Below are 17,887 nucleotides of genomic sequence, written 5' to 3'. Positions count from 1 at the left end.
ATCACAACTCATCCTTGTATTCATATGGAAGACATGTTTTGACATATAAATTAAAGGGACAGCAGTCATTTGTGCATGTTTACCATATCATTGCCCTTAACATAAATACCCAAGAAAACATGAATTTCCACAAGTAAACTTGGTTAGCAGCGATTTAAAAGCGAAATAAAATTATCTATGGGATGTATAGCTTAAACTGTATTGGCCTACATTGGATTCGTTTTAGCATATTTATGTACAAAATGAATCAAAGTTTGCCTAATAATTTGATGGCTTTCATCACAGACTTAAAAACAATGTTTACATGAATAATTAAATATCTTACAGTTGCATAAGTGTCAAGTGTCACAAAGCTTAAGGTGTCCTAAATCTAAAACATCAGGGCCCTGTTGGATTGTCTCCACCTGCATAGGTCAAGGGTCAGCTGTCAGGGCTGGGCCAGCTGCCGCATGGCGTCCCCGCAGCAGGACATGAAGTGGTAGCCCATCTCAGACGTCACGTCCGAGCAGCCTCGCCGTAGGTAAAAATCCACCGAGGACCGGTTGGTTTCCAGCACGGTGAAGTTGAGCTGAGTGCAGCCTGCAGCCAGGCCCAGCTGCAAACAGCCGACACGTAGCATTAATGCTAACTGTATTAATGCTAAGACGTTAAACACAGATGACATAGATAGTTCTAATGCTAACTGGACAACACAGTCGATATAACCTAAATGCTAATCTGACATGCTGATGCTAATTGTAGCATGCGCTCCAGGGCATCACTCACCTGTGCTACCTTGCTCATTAGCGCTTTACCCACACCTTTCCCTGAAAAACATTCATTTGAATATAAAAACACAAGGCGGCGTATCTTCCTTCGTATACATTGATGAGGCAGATGATACCTCTGAATTCCGGCATGACGTACAAGTCCTCCATGTAAACGGCCCTCCCCCGCCATGCGCTGTACGAGTAGAAGTAAAGTGCAAAGCCAATCTTTGTGTGACCTGAGAAGTAATAGAATATTCATAAATGTATTTTTTTCTTGCGTACATTGAAAATACTAGTCAAGAGTGATTACTTGCAATTTGCAAACGATTGTGAGTGTGAATGATTGTTCACGATTGGCCGGCGACCAATCCAGAGTGCACTCCGCCTCTCGCTCGATGTCAGCTGGGATAGGCTCCAGCATACGCGGTAAAAAAATAGATGGATGGAGGTATAAATATTTCTGCTTTAAAACTGATAGACTGTGTTTAGCGCTAATGCTAACTGCATAACAGACAATAACAGTCGACATGCAGCGCAAGTGCTATCTGTATAACACAAGCTATAACAGTTAATGTGTAGCATTAATGCTAATTGCATAAGAGACATTCATTCATCCATTTTCTACCGCTTATACTCACGGGGGTCGCGGGCGTGCTGGAGCCTATCCCAGCTGTCTTCAGGCAAAAGGCGGGGTACACCCTGGACTGGTTGCCAGCCAATTCACATTCATACCTATGGACGATTAGCCTAGCATGTTTTTGGAATGTGGGAGAATCACTCACAGGGAGAATCAAACTTGGGTCTCCTAGTTATGAGGCCTGCGTGCTAACCACTCTTCCGCAGCCGCTATCAGACAATAACAGTCAATATGCAGCACTAGTAGTAACTGTACAACACAAGCTATAACAGTTAATGTGTAGCATTAATGCTAACTGCATAAGAGACATTCATTCATCCATTTTCTACCGCTTATACTCACGGGGGTCGCAGGCGTGCTGGAGCCTATCCCAGCTATCTTCAGGCAAAAGGCGGGGTACACCCTGGACTGGTGGCTAGCCAATCACAGGGCACATATAGACAAACAACCATTCACACTCACATTCATACCTATGGACAATTAGCCTAGCATGTTTTTGGAATGTGGGAGGAAACCGGAGTCCCACGCACACGCGGGGAGAATCGAACTTGGGTCTCCTAGTTATGAGGCCTAGTTATGAGGCCTAGTTATGAGGCCTGCGCAGCCTTCCGCAGCCGCTATCAGACAATAACAGTCCAAAATGCAGCACTAGTGGTAACTGTACAACACAAGCTATAACAGTTAATGTGTAGCATTAATGCTAACTGCTTAACAGACAATAACAGTCAATGTGCAACGCTAACGCTAATTTGGCAACACACATATTTACTCATTTGGGTGACTAAGGTAATATCTGTCACCTGTCTGATTAAAATAAAAAAAACTTTTGTTTTCCTCACGCCTTATCTTATCCACTGAGGTGACCTTGCTTCATTTTTTTTCTCCAAACCGCCCCAACAAGTTTGTTTAACTCTTCCGTAATCAATCTGCAATCTGCGAGCAGTCCAAACGATCATACTAGATGACATATTTTGATGTAGTTTTAAGCAGCAGAATCAAGACTTAAACAGTAATATGAACTTTAAAACAATAATCAGAGGGTTTGTGGTACGTGTTGATGTCTTGGTGTGTCTGCTGACATTTATAATTACCGTCTTTACTTTTGTGCTGTTGTGGCACCTCAGCGATGACACAGTGGAAGAATGGATTCTTGGAGAAGCCGTCTTGTTCCAAGTCTAATTATTCAAGTGTACACATAGTTGAGTATAATATAATATAATATTGTATTTTTTTTTAGGAATACTCCAAAAACAAATATTTTTTTTACCTCGCTGTGTGATTGTCACCTGCTCTGTTACCTTCTCATACTCGGCCAGCTCCTAAAAGGAACATAAAAAGAACATTACACGGAATATTATTGTGCGTGACGTTCAGTCAAGCGTGCGTGTTTACGTGTGCGTGCGTGTCTCACCATATTCATCCTCGCCACATCCTTGCAGTCGTCCACGTTAGCAGCTCTAATTGAGAAGTCCATGATTTTGGTCCTTTCGGGATGTTCTGCTGTGTGAAGGATGGATTGCTACTGTTGGAAGCTGAGGTAGCCGTGGGTTTACATACAAGCACGCACGTACACAGCGCCCCCTGTAGGAGGGAGGCGAAACATGACATCACAACCCCTTCAGGTGATTCAAGCCGCTTGATTTTAACTTGCAGTGACCATGAACGGCCACATGGGGGCGCCGTGACGTAGGCTGTCTCAGTTAGTTTTCGGAGATGTATGACAAAATGCAGTGCACTCGGAAGTACCTGATTGACACAGTAAGACAGACATTGTATATTTTTGGAAATACAAAAAAGTTAAGTGATAGACACATAAAAAAATAACACCTACCCTGTCAGTCAAGACATAGGGCAGTCCTCCACCCAAATGAAGGCCCTTACTGGTGCCAACTGCAACAATAACCATCAGACAGCAGACCTTGTCTCCTTCAACACCAAAAAAACTGATGAGATTCTCTGAGGGCGTGGGGTCCATCATGATCTGGGGTGCTTTTCCAGTGGAATACTGGAGCTTCATGTGGTGCAGGGTCGTCAAACGGTGTATGGTCAGGTGATCAGGTCTGTATATGATAATTATTTCCAGTAAGTGCGTAATGGATTTGGGACAGCACTACACTGAGAAACTAAGTAGCCTACACAGTATGCAGAGTATGCAGTGTAGTATTGAAGTATACTGACGGAAGTATACTGCAGTACAGTATTCTTCAGAGTCTGAAGGTGATGAGGGTGGCAAATAATTCTAGCTACTGTCGCTAGTGATGCTAGGCAAAGCGTGTAAAGACGGATACAAGAAAAGTCGAACGTGCTGGAGCCTATCCCAGCTGTCTTCGGGCGAGAGGCGGGGTACACCCTGGACTGGTCGCTAGCCAATCACAGGGCACATATAGACAAACAACCATTCACACTCACATTCATTCCTATGGACAATTAGCCTAGCATGTTTTTTGGAATGTGGGAGGAAACCGGAGTCCCACACAGACACACGGGCAGAATCGAACTTGGGTCTCTTAGTTATGAGGCCTGCGCGCTAACCACTCTTCCGCAGCCGCTATCAGACAATAACAGTCAATATGCAGCAATAGTGGTAACTGCAAACAACCATTCACACTCACATTCATACCTATGGACAATTAGCCTAGCATGTTTTTGGAATGTGGGAGGAAACCGGAATCCCACACACACACACACAGGGAGAATCGAACTCGGGTCTCCTAGTTATGAGGCCTGCGCGCTACCCACTCTTCCGCAGCCGCTATTAGAAAATAACAGTCAAAATGCAGCAATAGTGGTAACTGTGCAAACAACCATTCACACTCACATTCATACCTATGGACAATTAGCCTAGCATGTTTTTGGAATGTGGGAGGAAACCGGAGTCCCACACACACACACACACGGTGAGAATCAAACTTGGGTCTCCTAGTTATGAGGCCTGCGCGCTAACCACTCTTCCGCAGCTGCTATCAGACAATAACAGTCAAATGCAGCACTAGTGGTAACTGTGCAAACAACCATTCACACTCACATTCATACCTATGGACAATTAGCTTAGCATGTTTTTGGAATGTGGGAGGAAACCGGAGTCCCACACACACACGGGCAGAATCGAACTTGGGTCTCCTAGTTATGAGGCCTGCGCGCTAACCACTCTCCCGCAGCCGCTATCAGACAATAACAGTCAAAATGCAGCAATAGTGGTAACTGCAAACAACCATTCACACTCACATTCATACCTATGGACAATTAGCCTAGCATGTTTTTTGGAATGTGGGAGGAAACCGGAGTCCAACATACACACGGTGAGAATCGAACTTGGGTCTCCTAGTTATGAGGCCTGCGTGCTAACCACTCTTCCGCAGCAGCTATCAGACAATAACAGTCAAAATGCAGCAATAGTGGTAACTGTGCAAACAACCATTCACACTCACATTCATACCTATGGACAATTAGCCTAGCATGTTTTTGGAATGTGGGAGGAAACCGGAGTCCCACACACACACACACACAGGGAGAATCGAACTTGGGTCTCCTAGTTATGAGGCCTGCGTGCTAACCACTCTTCCGCAGCCGCTATTAGACAATAACAGTCAAAATGCAGCAATAGTGGTAACTGTGCAAACAACCATTCACACTCATATTCATACCTATGGACAATTTGGAGACGCTAATTAACCTAGCATGTTTTTTTTGGAATGTGGGAGGAAAACCGGAGTAACCCGGATAAACCCACGCATGCACGGGGAGAACATGCAAACTCCACACAGAGATGGCTGAGGGTGGAATTGAATCCTGGTCACCTAGCTGTGAGGTCTGTGCGCTAACCACTCATCCACCGTGCCACACCAATTGGAGCATCCCTATTTAAAAACATATTCTAGCCATGGATATAAATAGCTTGTTAGACACCTAAACCAGCCTAAAAATCTGTAAAATTGAACTTTCTTGACTGGGAAATAATTGTATGTGTGTTGCTTTTGTCCAAACATTTGCAAAACGTTTATATCTAAATAGCACCAGGCGGTTGCTGCGGGCTAAAAATAAAAAGTCTGTACTCGTCACAGTGCATGGCATTCTGCTGTGAGGTGGGCGGGGAGGAAATGAGGTAAAAAAGAGGGATTTTTCTAAGGCTGCCAGAGAATATATGAGCTGCTACCCGTGATGCTATTAATAGAAGCTGACGCACGGCTCTTGACACTGAAACCTTGCAGAGCTCTTTCATCAGCAGGCTCCTTAGCCTCCACACTGACGACAGCTACGAGACCCTCGACGCATTTGCAGCGTGTTAGTCAGGCAGACGTTAGTCACCTTTAAACCAAGCAACGTAGCTCATGTCTGCTGTGTCATTGTGTCAGATGAAATATCAATACGTTCAATCCGTTTGGCAGACTTTTCCTGGGATTAAACATGGAAGAGGGACTCCTTTGGGCCTGTACAGGAAGCCGCCTCCTCTTCCTGTTTAGTCTGGCATCTCATTGGTCTCTGAACTGCAGGACCATTTTCCAACACTAAAGAGAAATTTGCTATGAGAATCATATTTAAAGCATAGATTTTTATTCTTACCCGCATACACGAATAAAAATGAGAAATCAGTTTAGCACTATCATGAAAAAAAGAGAGAAACCAGGAAATGAGGTCATCAGCAGTAAGATAACTAAAAGGAGAGGAGGACGTCATTGAATACATTTGTCCTTATTTGGACATGTGTGGCTGTGTGAGTTATTGTGACTCGTTCACGCCATTAAACAATAACACCAGCAGCTACTTTTTAACTAAGGAAAAGGGAAAAGCAAGCATTTTCAGTGGAAGGCACACCTTAATCCTTCACAGTTGGCTGGAAATACTTTTTAAAGTGTTTTAATCAACTTGCATTGAAAGCGATAGTCAGTAGATTGTATTTTCTTATCTTTTTTACTTCGCTTTTTGTCATTAATGATTATATTTAAAAATAGGCATTTTGAGAGCTGTATCTTTGCGGTCTCTCACCGTTTGTGAGTGTGAAAAACGGGGGGCCGACTGTATTGTTGTTTTAGCGTTAGTGTGTTCTTCTGTTTCGGAAAACTTACTCCAGCAAATGTTATGTTCCAAAATATATTTTTTTTCTTATTAGTGTTTTTCTTCTTACATTATGGCTTTTTAGTTGTTAGTTTTCTTCTTTAATGGCACTGTATGGAATGGAATGGAATGGCCTTTATTGTCATTATATTTATGGAGAGCTTCGCCTTTCAGTGTAGTAGTTTTAAGTTAAAAAAAAAGTATATACAATTAGAGTAAAAAAACAATTTAACAAGATATATACAATATATCCAAAATATACACATAGTATTCCACAGGAGCATTTGCAGGAACAGACATATTAATTTTAGTGCAATGATAAATTGTGCAAATAATGACTGGTGTATACAGATGAGTAAAGTCACATATGAGTGTATTGTATTGGGGTTAAATAAATAAATACGATTGAGGTAGTAACAGAGTATGTGCCGCAGGCCAATAAAAAAAAAAAAACAATCTGAGGGACCCAAATGGCCCCTGTGCCACATTTTGGACAGCTGTGCTTGTAAGGGATTCTTGCCCAAATAAGGTTGCTTTTATCTGAGATATGAAAAGCATTAGCTCATATTGCTATATGAGGTGCATATGCCGTCATTTTATTTTTGCTTCTTTTTTTATTGGGTCGAAAAACATTGCAGTAATAAAATTACACACACACAGAAAACCATAATTTTAAATATATACACTGTAACTTCTTTCCATACTGGGTTGTTTTTGTGCCTCCTCCATGTTTTGATTTTCCATGTGTATAAATGTGAATAAAAGGCGGTTTGTTTGCCTTCTTGTCGTCACTTCCTCACATTTGCTTCTTGTAAATGGAGGATGAATAACAGGAAAACTCGGAGGCCAACAGATACAATGACCGCCCGCCTCCATTGCTGGCTTTGTTTTCTTCACAAACTTAGACGTTTTCCTTCCATGAAACCTGCTGGACTCGCTCAGGAAGCTCCACTAACACCTCCACCACTTTCACTTTGGATCAGCATTGGTGACATCAGTAACTACCCTGACGAATCAAGTAAAACACAAGAGTTATGCAATGATGAATACTTGACATAATTGGAGTAGTTCGAACAAACAGTCTATGCAAATGAGCGTGAGAACGAAGGCACCCTAAATCAAGTTCTCTAAATATGTGAGAACAATAACAGTTCCCATTTTTCTTCACGCCTACTTTGTTGTGCTGGAACACGCTGTATCCTGCCACTGTACGCTTAAATAACACTGATGACATATTAGTCACCGTTAGAATCATAAAGCAACAAAATCAAAGTTTTATTTGCCTTTGGCTCCAGAAATGGTGCTTATTCATTCATTCATTTATAAACAGCAAAGCGGTTGTAACAAAAGATCATTTCATTTTCTGAAGTATTGTTGTTGCTTTTTTCATCACATTGAAGCAAAGGGTGGCCATGTTGGACTGCACCATTAAAATGTTGCTTAAAATGTGGTTACAATTACAAAAGTTACATTCAGGAACATCACATGGTTACGTTTGCACAATTCAACATGTATGAAAAGAAGTAGGAAGAAGTGGTGCTTTTTTTTTTTTTTTAGCAATATTTCATTCATACCATGCATTTTACAATTTGACATATTTTGTTCTGATGTGTCATTTAATAAAATAAATAAATTACAAACTAACGATATATATACCAAAACATGTAATAAGAGTAAATATAATAATAAATACAATTAATGATACCTATAAAATAAAAAAAAACACAACAGCCCATCACACTACCACCACCATATTTTACTATTGATGTGTTCTTTTTCTGGAATGCAGTGTTATTTTTATTTTAACTTTTGTCTCATCAGACCACAGAGTAGTTTTGCCAAAGGTGTCAGGGATCATCAAGATGTTTTCTGGCCAAATTGAGACGAGCCCTAATGTTCTTTTTGTTCAGCAGTGGTTTCGGTCTTGGAACTCTGCCAGACAGGCTGTCTTTGCCCAGAGTCTTTCTTATGGCGGAGTCATGAACACTGACCTTAACTCAGGCAAATGAGGCCTGCAGTTCTGTGGATCTTGTTGTGGGGTCTTTTGTGACCTCTTGGATGAGTTGTCGCTGCGCTTCCTGGTGTCATTTTGGTTGGCCAGCCACTCCTGGGAACATTCACCACCATTGCGTGTTTTCGTTATTGGCGGATAATGGCTCTCACTGTGGTTCGCTAAGCTTTAGAAATGGCTTTATAACCTGTTTCAGATTGATTAAGCAGTAATGAAGGAAAGAAAAACAATCAACAGTGTCGAAAAAAATCAAATACCTCTAGCAAATACTGTTTTTAAATGACAGTATGTGCTGTGTTAAGGAAAAAGATTAAATCTAAAAATAATAAGAGTCAAAATGTTGTAACAGGGGTAATACAATAGCAGTGTGTGACTAATTAAAAATAAATAGGAAATAAGGACATTCAGGATAAATATATAGTTTATATACTTACTGTATATTCTAGAGTTCATTTCTCAGTGGTGGAGGTCAAAGGTTCAGCATGTTCTTTAAATAGAATGGATTGTTGTGTACTTTTACCTGCAGGAGGACATTTATTGTAGCTAAACATCACTACGTGCCGGTGAAGGTTGATTTGCAGCAGTTAAGAACAGGGAACTTGCATTTTACACCACTTTACTTCCCTAATTCATTTTATAGTGTTGGCCAATCAAGACTATTCCAGAAAAGCTGAAAGTCTCACCTCCTTGGTTTTTTCTCCCCACCCCGGAAGGTGATGGCCTTTAACGGCCCTTGTGACGGTTTCACTCTCAGTTTCCAGCCAGTGTGTTGAGTGGGGGTACACTCTTCACTAATAATATTGTGTAGAGGATGTACTATTGTAGTATTGTAGGATGCTGACTCCATACACGCCGCCTTGTAGCCCCTCTTCCTCATGGCACACGTGTAAGTCTGAGATGCTCCATTATGTCACCAGGGCGGCAAGAATAGTTCCAGTGTGCACAACGAGGCGCTGCGGTGGGAGTGACGTCCACAAGTTGAATGTTTTTGGGCCTAACCCAGAAGCAAACAGGGACCCTACTGTTTGACACACACACACACACATGGAAGCATTTTAAGGTTTGCCAGTGTTCAAAATGCCTGCAGAAGCAAATGACGCTCATTAAAGTGTTTCTATGTGCTGGTGAATGACGTCACAACATGACTAAAAATAGATTTCAGAAGACTGTTTGTGAGAAAAATACAATAAATGTGTACATGTACTGTACATAGTCTTCAAATATTGATGTGTCGATACGAAGTCGTGTCAGTTATCAGCATGGTGAAGTTTTCATATAGCTTCTGTTTATTATAAATATATTTTTGTTGTTGAGTTGTTCATACCGTATTGTGACATTGTATCTACAAATATTGTTAAATTGTTTACAAGCAAAAACTGACCTGAGGGTGTTAAGACGATTTGATTGTGAACACATGGTTAGCTAATAATGGCCATGTTGTCAGCTAATAATGTGGCTAGGTTTCCAGCTATTAACGCTAATAGAATGAACATTATGGACATTGTTATGCAACTTAATTTATAATTGTGAAAAATATAGACTTGGTGTCCTTATATTTTTCGGTTTTAAAAAATGTATGTGGTCACAATCCCTTCTTTGGTTGACTGTAAAACTATAAAGTTTATGAAAAGATTACATGACAAGGAATGGGGTGTTTTTTTTGAAGGAGCTAAAATGACACAATCATGTCTCCTTATATATATATTTTTTTTCAAAAGAAAACAATTCCAGTAAGTGTAAAATAACTCGTTGACTTGTTTAGATGGTAATGTACAGCCAGAGTGATTTTTTTTCACCTTCTTGTAAATAATCGCTATACCAACACCCCCACACTGCGCGTCAACTTGGTGTGGTCCCACCTCGCCACTCTGACGTAGGGGCTCGTCCACGTGGTGCGAGCGCGCGTTCTCGCTGTTTAAAACAGTTGTGCGCGAGCTGTCTTCAGTCACTACCGTAGTAGAGTAGCTTAGCATGAAGTAACTAGTCTGAGTTTAGTAATAGTTGTCACCTTCCACCGTGGAGATAAGACAAAGCAGATGTCGTTTTTAGTACAAAATTGTCTTTTTGTTTATTTTTTATTCTAGCAGTGTGTTTGCGAGAAGAAGCTCCCACGTTTTAGCTGAGACGTTCACGGACATCGCTTGCATGAAACTGTGTCCAGGTAAGAAAATGATTGTCGGACCGCCATTGCATCACAAATGCACACATTTGACACTTTTTAACCAGCTCGTTTCTGTCCCTCACGTCGCATATCACTTCTGACTTTACATCGTTACCTGCTCTTATGTTATGTTCAAGTCGGCGTGGAATTCGAATCATCTTCAAAGCTATAAAGAGTCCTTGTGCTTAAAAATGTTGTGTAACATTCAGAATAGGATTGTTTAGCTGGAATACAATATATCATAAATTGTGGCAATGCACTAAATTTACATGCGCTAGGAAAAAAAATTGTATATATATATTAACACCAATACAAAATTCTGTTAAAGAAGACTGGAAGTAATCATTTCTTTTTTCAAGATATTTTCTATATACTGAAATTAGCAACATTCCCATGACATGATTGTGACAAGTGGACTTCCATGAAGTCCTTGTTTATAAATGGAATATTTGGAGAACATAAGCCATTTAAGACATAAATTATGGTCGTGTGTCACAGTAAATTTGTTCCGGTAGGAGAGAAGAAAGGGTGGCGGGAAGGAAGCGACATCAGGGGTTCAGAGTTGAGTTTTTAGCTTGCTGTGGCAACAGTAGCCCGTGTTTTTTTTGATGATGATGATGATTATGGTAATATTATGCCTGTTGTGAGATAACTTAAACCTGAAATAAAAGCCGCTTGATCCGGCGATCAAGTGTGATGCTTGTGTATCCAAACAATTACTGACATCTAGTGACCATGGTAGAATACTACATTCACACTTTGAATTGTCCTTATTAGTATTACAGTAAACCTCGGATATATCGGATTCAATTGTTCCCACTGGTTTTGTCCGATATAAGCGAAATCCGTTATATCCGTTATATAAGGCACTTCCTTGACTATGTTTCCAATGTACCTGGACGCGCAGGCAACGCTGCAAATGACGTCGTATAGCGGCCTGTCACGATTCGGCGAATCGGAGCACCACGATGCGGCCGTCCGATATATGCGAGGGAAATTTAATGGAAATGCATTGGAACGGGACTGGAGATTTTGTCCGAAATAGGCGAAATCCGTTATAAAAAATCCGATATATGCAATGAATTTTTATTGGAAATGCATTACAGAAAAATGTTCTTTTTTATCTGTCCGTTGTGAGCGAATTTCCGATATATCCGAGTCCGATATATCCGAGGTTTACTGTATTTACTAATGGGCCGTATTCAACCACGAAACGGCATTATTTTCAAACCGCGATATGACGAGGGATGACTATTTCAATAAGGGAGAAAAAACATCACCATCTTTAATTAAACTTAAACTCAAAGAATGGGATTTCCATGACTGACATGTCCACTGGCGAGACTTGAGACACTCCTAGTAGCATGCCATTGTTTGTACAGAGCAGACATATTTACTGTAAGTGGGAATGCAAGGCTGCTTCCTGCACAGGAGGAGGTGGTGGTGTTGGTGTTTCTTGGGGTGGAAGTCAACTAACAAAGGCCAGCAAAGCGTTTGTTTCTGCACACTTCTGACGAGGTGATGTTGACAGAATGGATGAGAAACACCAACACTTTCGACACAATGGAGAAGAGGCGTCGCTGTGGTTCTTGCTAGGCGGTGATACAATAGCAGGCTGATGGTTGCATAAGTTTGAGGTCACATACAGGTCTTTTGAGAAGTTGCATTATGTTAGTTTTTCTTTAGAGCAGCGTGTTTGCACTTCAGCGCTGTTTGCCCAAAGCTTTACAAGGCGTCACTACTGTGAAATACGTCACAGGATCTGTAGGTGCTAAGCAAATGGAGATGATTTAGCCGGGCTTTCCACTGATGTGATCTTCTTGTTCCAGACAGAAGCAGTGGATGCAACGACACTCCTTTTATAGCAGAAGAGCGCTATCGGCTTCACAGAAGACCAGCTGACCGCAACACAGCACACCTAAGACCCGCTATGTCCCTCAGCACGTTCCACCTCATGCAGACCCTGAAGAACTCCCCTGCGGCGCTGCGGCGACACTTCCGCCGTGACCGCACGGAATCCCTGTCGCACGGTGACCCGCTCTTTAAGGTCCACTACCTCGGCACAGAGAAAATCTTCTCTCTGGATCGGGAGCAGGCCCAGGTCGCCATCGGCCGCTTGCTGGAAAGCGTGGGCAACGGGAAGAAGCTGAGCAAAGATCACGCCTTGGTGGTGCGGCCTCGATACGTGGAGGTCAAAGAGTTGAGCACAGGGCGTCAACTCACCAAAACGTACCTGCAGGACATCGCGTACTGCGCCGCGGACGCTACACGCCCCAACGTCTTCCTGTACATCTGCAAGCACCACGGGCAGCAGCTGCAGTGTCGCGTCTTCTGGTGCAGCAGAGCCGAGCGGGCGCGGGACATGACCGCTTGCCTGGCACACTCCTTCCAGCAGGCGCTCAGCGACTGGCAGCAGGATGGCGAAGTGTGCAGGAGGCGCGCGGAGGAATCGGACGACTCGCCTGAAAACACCAAGAGCTCCACGCTGCCTGCCGGTCTGGGAAAAGGTACGGCATCTTGTGGAGTCTCTATGGTAGCATTTTGGACCAGATTATTAATAACTGACACAATTCATAATAGAATTCTAATACCCACAGCACGCTCACTCGATTAATAAAGATTGCGTCATTTAATTAATGCATTAATTCCTCTCACAAGTTAATAACTGATGCAGTTTGTAATAGAAATGAGAGTGAAAATAATCCAAAAGTCCAAACCCACAGCATGCTTGTTAGCCTGTCACAATGTCTGTGTGGGGCTGCACGGTGGTCGAGTGGTTAGCGTGCAGACCTCACAGCTAGGAGACCACGGTTCAATTCCACCCTCGGCCATCTCTTTTTTATTTGCCCATGTCTTAAAAATATCATTTAAACAACAAATTGTTAAAAAAACGGAATGACAAAATAAAGTTTTGGAAAATTATAATATCATGGGCATGTGGTTAGCGCGCAGACCTCACAGCTAGGAGACCAGGGTTCAATTCCACCCTCAGCCATCTCTGTGTGGAGTTTGCATGTTCTCCCTGTGCATGTGTGGGTTTTTTCCGGATACTCCGGTTTCCTCCCACATTCCAGAATCCACGCTAGGTTAATCGGCGACTTGAAAATTGTCCATAGGTATGAATGTGAGTGTGAATGGTTGTTTGTCTATATGTGCCCTGTGATTGGCTGGCCACCAGTCCAGGGTGTACCCCGCCTCTCGCCCGAAGACCACCCTTTCTAATAGTCACTCCCGTCTCGATGCACCATATTACTACGCATGTGCCAAAAATCTATGCAAATATTTGATGTGCTAACTTTCCCAGCCCGGGGAACCTCGCTCCATTCACACACCGCCTCACATACACGTGCTGGTCTATAAGAAGACGCCCGTGAGCGAAGAAGCTTCCTCATTGGCGTCCATTGACTTTGTTGATTCACTAAACACGACTTGACCGCCTGTGTTGTCTCTTTTTTTTTTAAAGTTCACTGGAAGCATAGAGGATCTGTGTCTCGCAGCCCCCTCAGAAGCATCACCAGGAGGGGGTCCGCCTCGGACAGCTGGAGCTGAGCCTCCCCAACGAGGAGGACTGGTGCTCTTTCTTCTCCCCTGATTGGCTGCTGGCTTTTTAAAAAAGGGTTGCAAAGAAGGTTGGCCTGAAGCTTGAAGACCAAAAGTCCCAAAACGATGATTTTTTTGTCAGCACTTTTTTTCAAAAATGATTTTTAAATGAATCATTCCTTAACCCGCTCACAGAGGAGTAACATTTTGACTTTTTTTTTTTTTTTTTAAACGACATGTTGGCACTGCATGGAAGGCCGCCCAGCCGTGACTTGCTGCTTTGTTTATCACGGAACACTGGGAACGCTGTGTCCTGTCGGAGAGCCTCTTCTTGGAATGTGTGGCCATGCACCTGCATTCCCTAGCAAAGAGTCTCCTTCTCTTCTTCCGCGTGCGAATGTGACTACTCTTCGTCTCGTGTTCACTCGGACCATAAGCACCACTTTAAACAGAAGGTCTTATGGTTTACAAACATGAACCATCTCAGTCTCATCCGAACCACAAAAGGTGTTTTTTATTATGTGATGTATCTTTACAAAAGGGACATTTTATCAGTGTTTTTTTTAAACGTAATTATGTACATATTTAATTAAATATCTTTTATACATGTTTTTTCAAGGTGCCTTCACTTGCACTCAAAAGCCCTTGCGGTGTCCAACAAGACAAATGTTTAACTTGGAATGATGGATGAGCGTGTTTCCATGACTCTGACTTACAATGTTATATTTGGCCTGAAGAGGGAGAGTGTGTGTGTGTGTGTGTGTGTTGATGCTGGGGGGCAAAATGTTCATAAAAGGTCCTGGCGGCAGTCATGTGACACGTTTCCCATGCTTGGAAGTGTTAAAATAGCCTGCAAATAAGGGGCATGTTTTTATGGAGGAGGAGGGGGGGGAGTCAGTCCTCTGGAGAAGACTCGTGCTCAGTGGGCGTGCTCACCAATCTGGTGTTTCTCTTCAGCTTCTGCACCTCCATGAGGGTGTAGACGTGGACACGCCTTAGAGACTTCAGCTCCTCCACCACTGCAAGAAATGAACAAAAAACGTAGCAAAACAGCACCCTCTAGTGGCTACAATATAAAAGCAAATCACTGATAGTGATGTTGAGTTCTCCTATACCTTTGTCGTAATGCAACTCGTTACGGTTCCCGTAGACCACGTACATCTCCAAGAAGTTGAGTAGCGCCCCTGTAACGAGAAAACGCTCGGGCGCAGGAAGACTTTGAATGTAGCGCATATCCAAGGCGAAGGGGTTGGACGGGAAGGGGACGGTGCAGAGACACACCAGCTCGCTAACCACGTCCCACACACGGACCCCTTCAAGAAAATAAGATGTGTTAACCTCCTGGAACGGAGTCGGACTCAAACTGGAGTCTTACCTCCGCCCTGCCAGTCTGCAATAGATTTGAGCTTCATGGGCGTGTCCTTCAACATGGAGTCGCTGCCTCCGATGCTGACCAGACGCTCGTGGTTGGAGCGTATCCAAGCGTAAGGACGCCCGTATTTCACGTAGCCTGCCAGCAGGAAAAGGGTGCAGTTCACTTCCTGTAGAGGAGATATGGAGGTTCTTCAGATGTGCACGTGGCTATTTGGGGAAAAATACAAAAGTTTCTCCTTACAGGTTCTGCGATCTCACCATCACTGGGGGAGGCGGGCAGGAGATGCTCCTCACTGCTGGAAGCAAAACAAACAGCTTTTTGACCTGTGGGCGTGTCTGAGTGAAGTGGGCGTGTCAGAGTATGTAAATCATGTTGAATTTGATGTTAGGTGTCCATTTAAAAGCTCATATGGGCGTGTCAGTTCAACCAGGTAGCGTTTTCTCACCTGTTAGCGTGTTTGTCTGTCTTGGGAAGCGTTGGAGACGTCGTTGGTGGACCTTCAGGCCCTCCAGGCAGCGGGGAAGCGGGCCGACTAGCCAGGCTGAGGGAGCTGCTGCTGTCTGAAGTGTCGCTGCTGCTGGAGGCGCTGCTGGAGGACGCTCTGGACACGGCGAAGCCCGGGGAATGCCAACCCTGCAGGTCAGAGCTAGCAGTCGTTACGTAGCACTAAGACACTCACACCACTCGCTACTTATAAATGTCTGTGTTCATTCCTATCAAAATATCGAATACAAAATATTTACACCAGGGGTCTCAAACATGCGGCCCGCGGGTCAAATGTGGCACGCAGGACACTAGTTTGTGGCCCCCGCCTTGATATGAAAGTTTAATGTTTGATATGGATGCTGTATGGTATCATGTACCACGAAAAAATGATTACGTTTTATTAATGTTCATGTTAAAGGTTAAATAACTGTTATTAGTTATCCTCCCTATCCGTGTGGAAGTGGTAAGTTTTTGGCTATTTAAGTTTAAGGAAATAACTTGAATGCTACCGTTTAGGTCGCTAGCTCTCTAGTTTGCGAGTTAGCATGTGTCTCAAGACCCTGCAGTTGCGCAATATGTTGTAAATAAAAAGAGTATAAATGTGACTATAGTCGTGTTTTGTCATGTCTACAGGGCTCTAATAATGCTTTGTTCATTTTAATCACAAAAAAATAATTTGTCTACCCACCAACTATATGTGGTTTATTAAGTTTTTATTATTTGCTGTTTTACTATTATTATATTTATTTATTTTATTTATATATATTTTTAAATATTATATTTAATTAAAAAAAATTTTTTAAAATTTTTTAAATCTTATTTTGTGCAGAAAAATAAAAATTAAGATATTTGAGAACAGTGAAATGTTTTATCAGCGCTTTTATTGTAGAAAATCGGAACCAAAGCACTGAAAAAGTTTGTATATTTTTCTGTTTTTAATAAATGCTGTGGCCCAGCCTTGCCCAGACCCTAGCTCCAGTGGCCCCCAGGTAAATTGAGTTTAAGACCCCTGATTTACACCATCATATTATTTTTAAAAAAAAAAGACATTTGAACTGACCAGATCTTCATTGACAACAGTCAACAGCAGCTCCTCTTTGCCTCTCAGCCAAGGCTGGAAGTACTTAAAACCCTACCAGGAAGAAAGAACACAAGCTTTAACAGTCCATTGTGTTCCATTCAAATATTTGCTTTAGTCACACCTGCAATGAGCCCAGGAAAGCCAGATCAGACAAAAAGTACTGCAGCTTCCTCCTCTGTTCCCTTTCTCGTTTCTGCAAACATATTTAAACGCATATAGAAATATCAAAGCTCCAACTCGTATCGTAGCAACAGGAGCAACGCCTTGTTTTTGCAGCATCCTTGGACGATAATAAGTCACATATAGGAGGCTGGTTATGAAATCACACAATGACGTATGCTTTAATTATAATTAAAGCTCGGTGTAGGTGATAATTGTTACGAGTACATTGTTGAATGACTTACATTGACGCTGGTCATCGTGAGAGGAAAACAACGTTTTTCGGTTTAGCAGCTATTTTGTCGTCGCGTCGTCCTCTCTTGGCTCATGACTCACAATTTAAGGCTGCTTTGTTGTATTTATACTTCATTGTGTACATTTAGCTCATTTAGACTGTGTGGTATCGTCCCAAATCTATTATTGTCGCAGTGTTCGTTACCTTACTTTCTTCGTCTCTCCTTTTTTTGTTGTGAATTTACCCGGCCAATAATGACAGCGCCCTAGCGGCGATGTGCAACATTACTTCCTGGTTGTTGTAAGGCATCGGTTTTTGGCGCCCCCTTGTGGACAAAATGTATACAAGCACATCTCAATAAAACAGAATAATTGAATTTATTTCAGTAGTTTCCGATTTAA

At 42.5% G+C, this 17,887-nt stretch overlaps 3 protein-coding genes and 1 long non-coding RNA gene across 6 annotated transcripts; 1 reads left to right on the top strand and 3 right to left on the bottom strand.

The window, feature by feature from the left end:
• Position 1: 1 nt before the first annotated feature.
• On the bottom strand, positions 2–2,965 carry LOC131125030 (diamine acetyltransferase 1-like). 2 transcript variants are annotated; one of them, XM_058066144.1, is made up of 6 exons: positions 2,798–2,965; positions 2,654–2,705; positions 2,487–2,561; positions 884–985; positions 766–806; positions 2–595 (listed from the first exon to the last, which is right to left on the bottom strand). In XM_058066144.1, exons 1-6 carry the CDS (start codon positions 2,858–2,860, stop codon positions 428–430), a joined length of 501 nt encoding a protein of 166 aa, XP_057922127.1. In that variant the 5' UTR covers positions 2,861–2,965; the 3' UTR covers positions 2–427. The 2 variants fall into 2 exon arrangements, with proteins under 2 accessions (XP_057922127.1, XP_057922126.1); XM_058066143.1 differs by having other exon boundaries at positions 2,478–2,561; positions 2,798–2,964.
• A 3,854-nt stretch (positions 2,966–6,819) lies between these two features.
• LOC131125031 (uncharacterized) lies at positions 6,820–9,465 on the bottom strand. Its single transcript, XR_009128964.1, has 3 exons — positions 8,884–9,465; positions 8,430–8,545; positions 6,820–7,444 (listed from the first exon to the last, which is right to left on the bottom strand). It is a non-coding gene; the product is annotated as an uncharacterized LOC131125031 (long non-coding RNA).
• Positions 9,466–10,345: 880 nt separating this feature from the next.
• si:dkey-19b23.8 (uncharacterized) lies at positions 10,346–14,757 on the top strand. Its single transcript, XM_058068994.1, has 3 exons — positions 10,346–10,610; positions 12,440–13,117; positions 14,074–14,757. Exons 1-3 carry the CDS (start codon positions 10,595–10,597, stop codon positions 14,157–14,159), a joined length of 780 nt encoding a protein of 259 aa, XP_057924977.1. The 5' UTR covers positions 10,346–10,594; the 3' UTR covers positions 14,160–14,757.
• Positions 13,293–17,742, bottom strand: si:dkey-19b23.7 (uncharacterized). 2 transcript variants are annotated; one of them, XM_058068992.1, is made up of 9 exons: positions 17,497–17,742; positions 17,214–17,285; positions 17,072–17,143; positions 15,971–16,158; positions 15,766–15,820; positions 15,526–15,691; positions 15,266–15,463; positions 15,087–15,169; positions 13,293–15,000 (listed from the first exon to the last, which is right to left on the bottom strand). In XM_058068992.1, the coding sequence occupies exons 1-9, from the start codon at positions 17,509–17,511 to the stop codon at positions 14,938–14,940; spliced, it is 912 nt and encodes a 303-aa protein (XP_057924975.1). In that variant the 5' UTR covers positions 17,512–17,742; the 3' UTR covers positions 13,293–14,937. The 2 variants fall into 2 exon arrangements, with proteins under 2 accessions (XP_057924975.1, XP_057924976.1); XM_058068993.1 differs by having other exon boundaries at positions 15,766–15,817.
• Positions 17,743–17,887: the final 145 nt, after the last annotated feature.

This window comes from Doryrhamphus excisus, chromosome 3 (assembly GCF_030265055.1).
Source record: "Doryrhamphus excisus isolate RoL2022-K1 chromosome 3, RoL_Dexc_1.0, whole genome shotgun sequence".
Classification (NCBI taxonomy): Eukaryota; Metazoa; Chordata; class Actinopteri; order Syngnathiformes; family Syngnathidae; genus Doryrhamphus; species Doryrhamphus excisus.
This window is presented reverse-complemented; position numbering and strand designations above follow the sequence as displayed.